The sequence below is a fragment of the Tilletiopsis washingtonensis genome (genome assembly GCF_003144115.1).
Source record: "Tilletiopsis washingtonensis strain MCA 4186 unplaced genomic scaffold FA09scaffold_2, whole genome shotgun sequence".
Taxonomy (NCBI): Eukaryota; Fungi; Basidiomycota; class Exobasidiomycetes; order Entylomatales; genus Tilletiopsis; species Tilletiopsis washingtonensis.
In genome coordinates, this window is record NW_020311999.1 from 539,982 (window position 1) to 552,990 (window position 13,009).

General features: G+C 66.3%; 5 protein-coding genes across 5 annotated transcripts; 3 read left to right on the top strand and 2 right to left on the bottom strand.

Moving 5' to 3' along the window:
* Window positions 1–295: 295 nt before the first annotated feature.
* On the top strand, window positions 296–889 carry FA09DRAFT_358194 (hypothetical protein; the record flags this gene model as incomplete). Its single annotated transcript, XM_025744926.1, has 3 exons — window positions 296–522; window positions 581–776; window positions 836–889. The coding sequence occupies 2 exons, from the start codon at window positions 296–298 to the stop codon at window positions 717–719; spliced, it is 366 nt and encodes a 121-aa protein (XP_025601118.1). The 3' UTR covers window positions 720–776; window positions 836–889.
* A 169-nt stretch (window positions 890–1,058) lies between these two features.
* FA09DRAFT_327560 (hypothetical protein) lies at window positions 1,059–3,209 on the bottom strand. The gene is made up of 4 exons (XM_025741443.1): window positions 2,867–3,209; window positions 2,418–2,538; window positions 2,322–2,349; window positions 1,059–2,258 (listed from the first exon to the last, which is right to left on the bottom strand). The coding sequence occupies exons 1-4, from the start codon at window positions 3,118–3,120 to the stop codon at window positions 1,222–1,224; spliced, it is 1,440 nt and encodes a 479-aa protein (XP_025601119.1). The 5' UTR covers window positions 3,121–3,209; the 3' UTR covers window positions 1,059–1,221.
* Window positions 3,210–3,387: 178 nt separating this feature from the next.
* On the bottom strand, window positions 3,388–7,050 carry FA09DRAFT_314568 (putative YEF3-translation elongation factor eEF3). The gene is made up of 3 exons (XM_025740771.1): window positions 6,848–7,050; window positions 4,050–6,796; window positions 3,388–3,990 (listed from the first exon to the last, which is right to left on the bottom strand). Exons 2-3 carry the CDS (start codon window positions 6,789–6,791, stop codon window positions 3,514–3,516), a joined length of 3,219 nt encoding a protein of 1,072 aa, XP_025601120.1. The 5' UTR covers window positions 6,792–6,796; window positions 6,848–7,050; the 3' UTR covers window positions 3,388–3,513.
* Window positions 7,051–7,482: 432 nt separating this feature from the next.
* On the top strand, window positions 7,483–10,333 carry FA09DRAFT_327562 (ARM repeat-containing protein). Its single transcript, XM_025741444.1, has 5 exons — window positions 7,483–8,135; window positions 8,411–8,599; window positions 8,661–8,981; window positions 9,051–9,795; window positions 9,860–10,333. Exons 1-5 carry the CDS (start codon window positions 7,911–7,913, stop codon window positions 10,039–10,041), a joined length of 1,662 nt encoding a protein of 553 aa, XP_025601121.1. The 5' UTR covers window positions 7,483–7,910; the 3' UTR covers window positions 10,042–10,333.
* A 423-nt stretch (window positions 10,334–10,756) lies between these two features.
* On the top strand, window positions 10,757–12,951 carry FA09DRAFT_327563 (AFG1-like ATPase). The gene is made up of 7 exons (XM_025741445.1): window positions 10,757–11,327; window positions 11,414–11,529; window positions 11,585–11,879; window positions 11,940–12,025; window positions 12,080–12,494; window positions 12,559–12,711; window positions 12,773–12,951. Exons 1-7 carry the CDS (start codon window positions 10,932–10,934, stop codon window positions 12,935–12,937), a joined length of 1,626 nt encoding a protein of 541 aa, XP_025601122.1. The 5' UTR covers window positions 10,757–10,931; the 3' UTR covers window positions 12,938–12,951.
* Window positions 12,952–13,009: the final 58 nt, after the last annotated feature.

Here is a 13,009-nt window from a genome sequence, read left to right on the forward strand (position 1 = left end):
CGTCTCGCCTCTGACGCAGGCCTGCAGGTAGCCAGCAGCGGCAGCCAGCTTGCTCCCACACTGGACAGCAGCGTGTCTCTGTGCCGCAGTCGGCCATCTCGCGGCGTGCTGCGAGAGAGGCAGCAGCAGTGAGAGTGAGGTCGCTTCTCGGTGCCTGAGCTGGCGCTCCCACGCTCATCTCGCGGGCAGGGTGCAGGCCACGTGGCTCGGTCTCTGCGGCGCACCGCGCGGCGCTGCCTTTCTTCGCGCCTCGCGTCCCTGCGCTGCGCCTTCCTGGCGCTCCACATCCTCCTCAATGTCCTCCGCCGGCGCCGCCAGCGCGTCTGCGCCCGCCACAGCGCCGGCGGCCGCTGCGGCTGCAGCGTCGCTCTCGCCTGCGGCCTCGGCTGCGCCGGCGCCTGCGCCGCGCTTCGACAACGGCGCCGGCGCCTCCTGTCGCCTCGCCGAGATCCTGCAGTGGGACTGCACGCTGCTGCCCAACGAGCAGTTCAGCTGTGCGCGCATGGAGCGCGTCTTTCGCATGTGCGTCTTGCCCTCTCTTTTCCGCCCCCTTCCGCCAGCTGAGCGTGTGCGGTTGCAGCTGCGCGGGTCGTCCTGCGGTTGAGGTGACGCACGTCGTAGAGCTGGACGACAAGGAGAGGGTCGTGCTGCCGAAACGCTTTCAAAACGCAGTGCCGCGCTCGCATCATTGGAAGGAGCTGCGGCGCAATGGTCTCTGAGCATTTGTCGTCGTCGTGTAGCATCTTGTCGCGGTCGTCGTGCTTTTCTTGTCATTTGTGAGTGCTCCTCCTCTCTCCGCCTTGCCCCTCCACCTGGCTGACGCTTTGCTCGACAGGTAATTCTACTGCATTCGAATCCCTCTCTGCTTCCGTCTCCGTCTGCGTCTCGGTCCCCCATCTCTTCTTCTCATCCCTTCTTTCACCAACACGCCTTCTAAAGAGCCTTCCTCGCGCCAAACCCACGCTTGTGAACGGCGGGACAACTTAGGCTACAGCGTCGTATGCTCCTGTCCGCTCCCTCTCATTGCCGCACGCGCTCAGCATCTGTGCTGCGCGTGGGGTTCGGGCTGCTCGGGACAGGCACATTTTCTTCTTGTACACCTGGTGCCTCGCAATGCCATCGGTGCCCACTCGACGTTCGCTTGCGTCAGCGCAGCCTCAGTCTCGTCACGCTGTCTCGCTCGCTTGCAACGCCCCGTTGTATAAGCTCTGTGTTGACCCTCTAGTCCCTCTTCACCTCCTTCCTGCCCTGCGTCTGCGTCTCAAGTCCAAAGCTACCCGCACTGTTCTCCCTCGCGTGTGCCTTCTTCCCTGGCCCTCCTCCTCCTGCCGCGCCGGTGTTGTCCGTCTCGTCGTCCCACGCATCCCACGCCTCCTCTTCGCCCTCGTCGCTCAGCGTGCGGCTTGCCTGCACGCGCAGGTCGTCGAGCGACGATGCCGAGGCACGCATCGCCGGCGGCGGCGCGGGTGGGGAAGAGGGTCTTGAGCGGGAGCCACGCGAGCCAATCGAAGGTGGATACGCGTGTCCGTCTTCCGCTGCTGCGGCGCCGTCTTGTGCCCGACCAGCTGGGGTTGTGGCAGCTCGGGGCGTCTCGTCTTCGCCCTCGCTCTCGCTGGCGTCGCCTACGAGATGCGCTGTCGAAGCCGAGCCTTGCCGATAGAGCGTGCCCTCTGCGTAGTCCGTACTGTTGCGGAAGTCCGTGCTCCCTCTGTAGTCGGTGCTTGCTCGATAGTCGGTGCTCTCGCTTGCCCTGCTCTCATTGCCCAACGCCTCTTCCTCATCCGCATCGCCCACGTATTTGCTCGTGTGCGGATCATGTCGTAGTAGCGTGTCGATGAGCCAGAACTGCAGCACGTTCATGACGAGCGGGAAAAGGCTCATCGAGAACAGCACCTGCGCATTCTTGTGTTCGCCGAACAAGTCTAGCAGCGCTCCGCCTGCGGTGATCAGGAACGGGAAGAGGGCGAAGAGCACGAGCACGGCGAGCTTCATGAGCAGCAGCGCGAGCAGATACATGCCCAGCTGGCGCGCCCAGAAGGCGAGACGAGGCCGCTGGGCATGCTGGGTGGCGCGGCGAGAGTAGCGTCGCCGCGTGCGCGTGCGCGGCAGGCGAGGACGCCCCGAGGAAGGCGGCATGGAAGGTGCGGTAGTGACGATGGGCGCGCTCGTGTATTGGCCCGAGACGCAACCTTCAATGCCAAGCACGTCGGTGAGGAGATGCGTGAGGAAGCGCATCGTGACGTAGATGAAGAACACGCCTGGACAGCCACGAGGGTCAGTGCTGTGGTAAGGCATGAGCTAAGGAAGGTACGCCGACTCACCCAGCGTCGTATCGACAGCGACGTTGAGCTGTGCCCCCTCGTCGTCAGCGAACCAAGCCCGATACACCGCAGCAGCGCAGCATAACTCTTACTCACGACGTAGAGAGAGCATGGATTCTCGCGCTCTTCGCCTTGATGAGAGCCCCAGTCGGAGAGAAAGACGTTGAGGGAATGCACGAATGCCTGGCCGAGCATCTGCTTGGTGATGTCGAGCATCCTGCCAGAGCCGTGCCGCTGTGTCAGAGAAGCGATGAAAGGAAGGGAGGGGTAGGCGGACACGTGCCAAGACAAGACTCGTGCTGCCCCCCTCACGCCTGCGCCAGAGACGAGCAGCAAGGAGAGAAGAGCGAGACCTTGCGAATGGAGATGCAGCAAGTTCGAGGAGGACGCGCCGGTGCAGCCCACGTCAAGGCTGCATCTGCCCTCCCCTTCTCCCCACCCTCTGCTTCTCCCTCTCTGTCCCCTTTCGCTTGCCCTCAGGGCCGCACGCCCTGCCCTGCTCGCCTCTCCCCGCCTCTCGCCTCTTGCCGGGCACAACCACTCACCAGACGCGCCAAGGCCTCCGCGGCTTCTCGCGCGTGCGCTTGTACACGAGCGAGCCGACGACTACGACGCCCATGAGTGCCTGGACGAAGAGCGCAAAGGGCCCGAGCAGGCGACAGCCGGCATCGTCGATCTCGCCGGCGCCGCCGGGGAGGGGGATGGGCGTTGGTGGGGGTGAGGGGAGAGGTGGGGCGGGCGGCAGGTCTTGTGCGCCTGCGAGGAGCGCCAGGCTCAGCAGCAGAAGCGAGTGCCGCATGGCCGACGAGGCTCTGCTGCTGGAGGGGCGAGAGGGAGGCGGTGGTGGAGGGCGTGGAGAAGCAAGGGGCCCCAGCTTGCTCTCGCGCGAGGCCACAGCACGACAGCGAGACGCGCACGCCGCTCGCCGACGGCCCAACGCGGGGAGCTGCGGCCGTGCGCGCGCAGCGTGCAGCGAGCGGTACAAGGCCGCCACGCCGCCACCTGCACCGCGCCGCCTTCTCGCTTGCAGCGGCAGTCTCGACTCAGACACTTCACACAGTGGTCGCATGACAAGTCGTGTAGAATATTTCTCCAGGACAAGGACGAGGCATGGATAGGGAACAGAGGCGGTTACACAGAGGCGGGGATCTAAGGTGGGAGAGCAGGGCAGAAGATGCGAGACGCGAGTGCTTTACAGCTCCTCCTCGTCCGTGAAGACCTCCTCGCCGCGCTTGCGCCGCGCCATGCGGTCCTTCTTGGCCTTGCGCTTCGCGGCCGAGTCGAGCTTGGCGGCCTTCTTGGCCGAGACGACCTTGTTGCCGAGCGCGTCGAACACATCCTCCTCCTCGCCGTCCTTCTTCTTGTCGATGCGCTCGCCGCTGCCCTGGCCCTCGACCCAGTTGTGGCCCGAGGCGTGCAGCTTGCCGCCCTCCATGCGCCAGATCTCCTTGCACACGTTCTCCGAGAACTCCTGCGAGTGCGTGATGAGCGCCACGCCGCCCTCGTACGTCTTGAGGGCGTTGATGAGCGCGGCGAGCGACTCGCGGTCCAGGAAGTTCGTCGGCTCGTCGAGAATGATGACGTGCGGCTGGCGCCACGTGGCGGCGGCAAGCACGACCTTGACCTTCTGGCCACCCGAGAGACCGCGCATGCCCGAGTGCGACACGAACTGGAGGGGATGAGTGTGAGCAACAGGCACGCAGACGACGGTGGCGACGTTCAACTCACCTCGGCGTCGAGGCCGAAGTCGGCAAAGTGCTTCTCAATCTCGCGGCGCACGAGCGGGCGGTTCATGCCGAGGCGCTGCGCCTCGCGCGAGTCGACGGCCATGATCTTCTTCTCAAAGCCACGCTTGATGAGCTCGTCGCGCGAGAGCCAGATGTTGTCGGCGCTCGACATGGCCTTGAAGGTGACCTCGTACTGGAAGCTGTTCTTCAGCTTCTTGCGGTTCACGATGTCCTCGATGATCCGCTTGACGCCCTCGTGCACGTACACCTCGCCGTTCTTCATGGCGGCCAGCTCGGCCTCCGAGAGCTGGCGCGAGGCCTTGAGGTGCTCCTCGAGGTCCTCGCCCGTCTGGTAGCGCCAGAGCATGTAGTCCAGCGGCGTCTTGTCGAGGTGCTGGTCGATGTGGTGGAACGCGTGCTGGGCCACGTAGCCGATGACCAGGTTGGGGTGCTTCCACACCTCACCCGAGTCGGCCTCCGTGTCGCCAACGAGCAGCTTGACGAGCGTCGACTTGCCGCAGCCGTTGGGGCCGAGAATGGCCACGCGCGACGAGAGCGAGAGCTGCATCGAGATGCCCTTGAGCTGCGGCTCCGTGCAGCCGGGGTAGGTGAACTGCACGTTGCGCATCTTGGCGAGCGACTTCTCCTTGGTCTTGACGCCGTCCAGCAGCGGCGGGTCGGGCAGCTTGAACGACATGTCCTCGTCGCCACCGCCGAGCTCGAGGTAGGCCTTGGCCTCGGGGACGCGCTTGACGAAGTCGGTGAGCGTGCCAGGGTAGCGCTTGATCTTGAAGCGGTTGAGGTGCAGAATGTCGGTGCACACGTTGTTCAGGAACGCCGAGTCGTGCGACACGATGATCGAGGTGGCCTGCGTGAGGCTGGTGAGGTAGTCGGTGACCCACTTGATGTTGACGACGTCCAGGTGGTTCGTCGGCTCGTCGAGCAGCAGAATGTCGGCCTTGAAGAGAATGGCGCGCGCCAGGGCCAGCTTCATCTTCCAGCCACCGGAGAGGGCGGCGATGGGGCCGGCCTGGCGGCCGTCGTCGAAGCCCATCTCGCGCAGCGTGTCGGCGGCGTCCTTGTGGTTCGTGCGCAGGCGCTCGTCGGCAACGATGAAGTCGAGGATGGAAATGTCGCCCTCGGAGCCGTCGAGGTCGTGCTCGACGTACCACGTGCGCACCTCGTCGGGCGACGGGAAGCCCTCGACCTGGCCGTTCTGGATGGCGCGCATGAGCGTCGACTTGCCCGAGCCGTTGCGGCCGCACAGGCCGTAGCGGTGGCCACGCTTGAGGCGCAGCGTCGCCGTGTTGAGCAGAATCTTGGCGCCGTAGGCAAGCGAGAACTGGCAGTTGCACAGGTCCTCGCCCTCCTCCTCGTCCTCGAACACCTCGGCCTCCTCGCCCGTGGAGCGGGCAAGGGCGGTGACGAGGGAGCGCGAGACGGCTGTGGCCTTCTCGGCGGTGGAGCCCTTGAGCAGCGTGATGTAGGGGATGAGCGTCGAGTCCCACTCGGTGGCCTCGAAGTTGCGCGCGTTGGCCAGGTTCGTCGAGAGCTGGGCAATGTGCGTCATGAGCGGCGGCGGGCCGGTGAGCTTCTGCTCGTCGAGCGCCTTGGTGACGAGCTGCGCCGTGGCCTTGAGGTCGACGTCGTCGAGCGGCTTGAGGTCGGTGCCGTCGCCCTCGGTCTGGCCGATCTGGCGCAGCGTGGCAATGGCGCGCTGCACGACGCCGCGCGCCTCGGGGTCGGCGAGGCTCGTCTCGACCTTGATGAGGCCGGGCAGCAGCTTGGGCAGGAAGGGGCGCACCGTGCGCTCGTTGTCGACAAGCTTGCTCATGTTGTCGATGATGACGGCGACCTTGCGCTTCGTCGCCGTCGGGCGCTCGCTCAGGCCGCGCTGCAGCAGCGGGCCCATGAGGGCGAGCGTGGGCGAGTCGACCTCGGACACGAACGTCGTGGCGCCGAGCAGCTGGATCGTCTTGGGCACCTCCTCGACGGGGTGGATGAGCGAGTTGATGAGGGCGGGAATGAAGCGCTCAATGTCCTTGTTGGAGATGAGGGCGCAGAGCTTCTTGAGCGCGGCGCGGCTCGCCGTCTGCACGTCCTTCTTAGTGTCCCAGATGACCTCGCTCATCACGGGGATGATGTCGGGCATGGCGGCGGCCATGCGGTCGGGCGCGGCGCCGACGAGCTCCTCGATGAGCGAGATGCAGCCGAGCTTCACCTGGTACTTGCCGGCGGTGCGCGCCTGCTCGAGGAGCACGCGCAGCACCTGCACGAGCGACCAGTTGCTCATCGCCTGCACAAACTTGGTCAGAGCGGCGAGCGAGGCCTCGCGCACCGTCTTCTCCTTGTCGCCCATGGCCTCGACGAGGGGCGTGAGGCACGAGGCGATGACGAACGGCTCGACCTCGTGGCCGACGCCCTGCTCGCAGAGCGTCTTGACGAGCGCGCAGGCGCCCTCGCGCGCGCTGGCGTTCTTCTTGTCGTTGAGGCCCTTGAGGATGATGTCCTCGATGCCGAGCGTGAAGAGCGCCGTGGGGCCCTCGATCTTGACGAGGTTGACGAGCTCCTGCGCGGCCTCCTGGTCGGCGCTCGAGAGCAGGCGGCCGGCCTCGAGCTTGACCTCCTTCTTCTCGGCAGCAGTGCCAGACTGCGCCGCCTCGGCGGCCGACGAGTCCTTGAGGCCCTTTGCGTCGGCGGGCACGGTGGCGGGCACGCCGGCGTTGACGGCAGCGGGAGCCATTTTGGCTGGCAAAGGGTGAGCCTCGGTATGTGTGGCGAGGTGCAGGAGCGACTCACGTTGCACTAAGGCAGGGGAACCGGGATGTCTAGGTGTGGCGGGCGCGCAGTGGCGAGCTCGGAGCGCGGCGTGCAAAGGAGCGACGACGAGCTGAGTGGGGAGAAACGAGCGACTGCGGGGTCTGCTCGGGTGGTGTGTGTGTGCGGCTCTGCTGAGTGAGAGCGCAGGGGATCTATGCGGAAACGGGACCGGAACGTGTGAGGAGGGGGGCGGGTGGAAGGAGGCAAGGAGGCGCAGGACGTCGAGCCAGACATTTTGACGCCGCCGGCGCAGCGCAGCGCAGCCAGCAGCAGAGCGGCGTGCAGCGCAGGCGAGGAGGAGGCGCGAGGGCGCGCTCCCGCCCGCGCCGCCAACGCCCGCACGCCGACGGCGAGGAGCACACGCCGGCGAAGGCGAGGGCGCGAAGGCACGCGCGTGGCAAGGCAAAATTTGCCAGCATCTCGCAGGCACGAGAGCAGTGTGTGGACACAGCACAGCGACCCCTGCGCCCGAACGCCGCGGAAGCGCCGGCGCGGCGTGGACGCGACTCCGGCGTTGTGGGCCGAGCGCGCGTCTTGGCGAGAAAGCAGCACACGCCACCATGTGCAGCGAGCCATCGCCCGTGGCGAACGCTCGCACTACATGCTGCCATGCTCCTGTATGGAGGTTTTGCTCGCAGCACCGAAGCACGAAGAGAGCGCTGCAGCCGACAGTCTGGTCGCCGAGCTCGGGCGATGGCAGCGCAGCAGCCAGCCGTAGAGCGGGAGCTGCTACCTCGCACGTGACCACGCCCACGCCGCCGATCATCCCTGCAGGCCGCCGCACAGCCGTGTGCCGCGCCCGTCCTGCTGCTGCTGCTGCGCGCGCGCTGCAGCAGGTGTTGGTCTACGCAGAGCCGAGATTAGTTCCTCGTTCTCCTCTCTCCTCACTCGTCACACCCCTCTAGTCTGCCGCGGACGTTCCTGACTTCCACCACCGCCGCCTCGTACTCTCACTCGCTCCGGCCTGTCCTTCGCGCGCCGCACCGCTGGCACGCTCCCCAGCCCTTCTCCACCTCAGCCCCCCCACCCTCGCTCGCCCAGCATGTCCGGACTGCGCGACATGTCTCGCCGGCAAGACTCGTACAAGAACAAGGGCCAGTTCAAGAGCGACGAGCTGCGCCGCCGCCGCGAGGAGGCGCAGGTCGAGATCCGCAAGCAGAAGCGCGACGAGAGCATGGCCAAGCGGCGCAACCTCAACGCCGTGCCCGACGCCAGCGGCGGCGAGACGGACGACGAGGAGCTGCTGGCCGGCGCGTCGGATGCGCAGGTGAGTCGCAGCAGGGAGCGAGACATGTGCGCGGCGCACAGAGCTGTGGAGCATGCAGTACATGGGGCCTGCGGGTGGGCGAGGGCAGCGCAGTCGTGGCCGCTGCTGTGTGCAGGGTCGAGGGTCCCTGCCGCACGAGCCAGTTGCACTGTCCAGGCCTGCGTTTCTGTCGCGCGACTGCAGGCCCGGCAACAGCACCGCTCCTGCATACTTGCTCCGCAGCCGCCGCTTGCACACTCGCACCGCCGCTCTGCACACACTGACGTTATGTCCAGCTCGAGGCGCAGCTGCCCGAGATGATCGCCGGCGTCATGTCCGACAACCTCGACGCGCAGCTCGACGCCACGACCAAGTTCCGCAAGCTGCTCTCCAAGGAGAAGAACCCGCCCATCGAGCGTGTCATCGCCTGCGGCGTCGTGCCGCGCTTCGTCGAGTTTCTGCGCTCGCCGCACAGCCTCGTCTCGGTGCGTGTGGCCCAGCCGGGCTGCCAGCACTGTGCCGCACAGGCTGACCTCTTTGCTGCAGTTCGAGGCGGCCTGGGCGCTCACGAACATTGCGTCGGGCACGTCGCAGCACACGCAGATTGTGATTGACCACGAGGCGGTGCCGGTGTTCATCGAGCTGCTCTCCTCGCCCGTGCTCGACGTGCGCGAGCAGGCCGTGTGGGCGCTGGGCAACATTGCCGGCGACTCGCCGCGCTGCCGCGACTACGTCCTCTCCAAGGGCGCCCTTGGCCCGCTGCTGGCGCTGCTCAACGAGAACCACAAGCTCAGCATGCTGCGCAACGCCACCTGGACGCTCAGCAACTTCTGCCGCGGCAAGCAGCCGCAGCCCGACTGGCAGCTGGTGCGTTGCGCGAGCGCGTGCGCCTGCGAAGCCCGAGCCACGCCAGTGCTGACCCTCCTCCACACACAGGTCTCGCCCGCCCTGACGATCCTGACGAAGCTCATCTACTCGATGGACGACGAGGTGCTCATCGACGCCTGCTGGGCCATCTCGTACCTCTCCGACGGCGCCAACGAGAAGATTCAGGCGGTCATCGAGTCGGGCCTGTGCCGCCGCCTCGTCGACCTGCTCACGCACCCCTCGACGGCCGTGCAGACGCCGGCGCTGCGCTCCGTGGGCAACATTGTGACGGGCGACGACATGCAGACGCAGGTGATTGTGGCGAGCGGCGCGCTGCCGCCGCTGCTCTCGCTGCTGAGCTCGCCCAAGGACGGCATCAAGAAGGAGGCCTGCTGGACCATCTCCAACATCACGGCCGGCAGCAGCACGCAGATCCAGGCCGTCATTGATGCCAACATCATCCCGCCGCTCATCAACATTCTCAGCCGCGCCGACTTCAAGACGAAGAAGGAGGCATGCTGGGCCATCAGCAATGCCACCAGCGGCGGCCTGCAGGAGCCGGCGCAGATCCGCTACCTCGTGTCGCAGGGCTGCATCCGGCCGCTGTGCGACCTGCTCAAGAGCCTCGACAACAAGATCATCCAGGTCGCCCTCGACGGCCTCGAGAACATCCTCAAGGTCGGCGAGCAGGACAAGGTGGCCGCCGGCGCCGGCGCCGTCAACCAATATGCCCTCTACATCGAGGAGTGCGGCGGCATGGTGACGATCCACAACCTGCAGCACCACGAGAACCTGGAGATCTACAAGAAGTGCTGTGCGTCTTGCCCCGTGCTGCAGCCTCGCTTGCCTTTCGGCTGACCCTTGCTTGCACCACGCAGACTTCATCATGGACCAGTACTTCCCCGACGAGGAGGAGGCGGAGGAGACGGGCGTGGGCGCGCCGCAGGTCGACGAGACAGGCAGCTTTGCCTTCCAGTCCAACCTCGCCGGCCCCTCGGGCGGCTTCAGCTTTGGCGCGCCCGCTGCCCCGGGCGCGGGAGGCGACTCGATGGCGCAATAAGCGGCGCACCATCACCATGGGACTGGGCGGATCTGTGGAGAGAGACGAGAGATTGAGATGTATATCTGTGAAGCCATGCGTGGGCGGGGCTTGAGAGAGTTAGGCGTGAGGTGTTTGGGTCCTGGGCGGCATGGAGTGAGGTGCACAAGCTTCAGGCCCCGCAGCGCGAGCGAGGTGGAGGTGCACAGCGCACGGCGAGGCGGTGTCGCTCACCCTCACCCCTAACCTCTGCGCACCTCATGGTCCTGCAGCGGCTCAGCAGTTGACGACAGAATGTGCATCTATTCACCAGCTATCGGCCAAGCGGCTCCGAGTGCGGCGAGGAGCAGCGCTTGCCCTGCTGGGTGCGGACGACGCGGGTGCACGAGCTTCGGCGTCGTCGCCCGAACACACGCGCGGCGTGTCTGCTCTCCGCACCAAAGGCAGCTTGGCAACGGCACAGCGCTGACAGGGCGACCCCGCTCGAAGCACGGCAGCGCCTCCAGACAGAGCGCCACATCGGGCCACACCGAATGCCGCGGAGCGCCGTCCGTGCGGGGATGTCGGACGTCGGACCGCAGGCGCCTTGGCGCGAAGGCGGGGCGCGCAACGGCGAGGGCAGCCGGAAGCTTCCGCGGGCCGAGCGCAGACAGGCGGCAGGCGGCGTGCCTGTGTCGCGGCGGCTGGTACACCGCGCGCGCCTCGGTTTTGCCGGCTCCTCGACCTTGAAGTTGGCCGACAGCCGACGGCGCCTCTTTGCTCGGCACCACATCATCCCCTGGCCCCGGACATCCCGCTGCTCGACGTTGAAAGCGACGGCACGCTCCAGCTCAACGGTTAGCACAACTCTGCGTCTCGACGTCCTCTCTCGGCCAGCTCTCTGTGCCTCTCGCCGGCCCGGCGTCTTCCCGATGCTGCGCGTCTCTGCGCGTGCGGCCGCCCGCTCGGCGGTGCGGAGCAGCGGCAGCGGCAGCGCCGCCGTCGCGAGCGTCGCTGCTGCACGGCAACGAGCTCTGCACAGCCAAGCATCGTCGGCGTCATGTGGCCTCGCGCGGCAAGCCGGTGTCCGCTTCGCCTCGAGCGCCGCCAGCGCCTCTCCCGCAGCCGCACCGGCGTCTTCGTCCAAGGCTGCTGCTCCAGTGGGGCCAGTTGCGCTCTTCAACAAGCGCATTCAGAAGGGTCAGCTGGTGGAGGATGAGCACCAACGCAAGATTGTCACGGGCCCGCTGGAGAAGATGTACCGCGAGCTGGAGGGCTACAAGCGCGAGGTCAAGGAACTGCCGAAGGAGCCGGCGCAGGGCGGATGGGTGAGTGGAGATGGCCTGTGCGGCGGAGGCGCTGCTCGTAGAGCGGCGGTGCTGTGGATAGCCATTGATGCGGGCTCGCGCTGCAGATCTCGCGCCTCTTTGGCGCCAAACCAGTGCCGCCGGCGGATGGCCCGGGCCTGACGATCCCGGAGAACGTGCCGAAGGGCCTGTACCTGTTCGGCGATGTCGGCTGCGGCAAGTCGTGAGTGTGCCGCCAGCGCTCTCCACCCACTGGCTGACAGGTGTGTGCGTCGTAGGATGCTCATGGACCTCTTCTACGAGTCGCTCCCGCAGTCCATGGCGAAGCGGCGCATCCACTTCCACCAGTTTATGATTGACGCGCACAAGCGGATGCACGCCTTCAAGCTGCTGACGCACAAGCCATCGGGCATGGTCATGAGTGCGGCCACGGCGGCCACGGCAGTCGTTGCAAAGAAGGTCGCGGGCGAGGCGGCGGCGGCCCCGCTGCTGGGCGAGGAGGTGGATCCGATCCCGACGGTCGCGAGGGAGCTGGCGCAGGAGTACGAGGTGCTCTGCTTCGACGAGTTTCAGGTGAGAAGGGCCCCCCTTCACCCCGGTGGAATTCAGGCGGGACTGACACGGATGCGCTAGGTGACGGACATTGCCGACGCCATGATCCTGCGGCGGCTGCTGGAGCACATGCTGTGGCACGGCGTCGTGTTTGTCATGACCTCAAAGTGCGTGCACATAGCGACCTGCTCACGAGCATATCGCTGACCTCGTGCTCGCAGCCGGCATCCGACGGATCTGTACAAGAACGGCATCCAGCGCTCCTCCTTCCTGCCTTGCATCTCGCTGCTTCAGTCGCAATTCGCAATCGTCGATCTCGACTCGGGCGTCGACTACCGCAAGCGTCCGCGCGCACTGAGCAAGGTGTACTTCTCGCCTCTCGACGACGCGAACCTGCAGGAGATGGACAAGCTGTGGGACGCCACCACTTCCGACCCGCACGATCCGCCCATTGAGGGCCGCCAGCTGGACATCTGGGGCCGCAAGCTCGAAGTGCCCCTCTCCACGCGCCGCGCCGCTCGCTTTGACTTTATGCAGCTCTGCGGCTCGCCCAAGAGCGCTGCCGACTACATCGAGGTGTGCCGCGCCTTTGGCACGCTCTTCATCGACCGCATCCCGCGCATGGGCATCCACCAGGTGAGGGCAGCAGAGCTGATGTGCTGCGGCTGCCACTGATCGTGTCTCCTACATCTGTGCGCAGCGTGACCTGGCTCGCCGCTTCATCACGCTCATCGATGCGTGCTACGAGAGCAAGACCAAGGTGTTCATGTCCTCCGAAGTGCCCATCCTCCAGACCTTCTCCTCCGACGAGCCAGCGTCCATCGACCAGATGCGCGGCCTGATGGATGACCTGGTCCGTACGCTGCGCCGTGCCAGACGAGACGCGTCAAAGCTGACTTTTGCGCGCTCCGCAGGGCTTGACGATGGACGACATCGGCGGATCACCCATCTTCACCGGCGACGAGGAGCTCTTTGCCTTCGCTCGTGTGATCAGCCGTCTCACAGAGATGAGCACGAGCTTCTATGCCTCCCAGGTGGCGCGTGCAGGAGGGGATGCAGAGGCACCGCCGGAATACTGAGGCGGGAGAGAGAGGGAGGGCAGGGGTGGTCGCGACGCACACGTTTGCGCGCGTGTGGCGGTCGTGACCTGC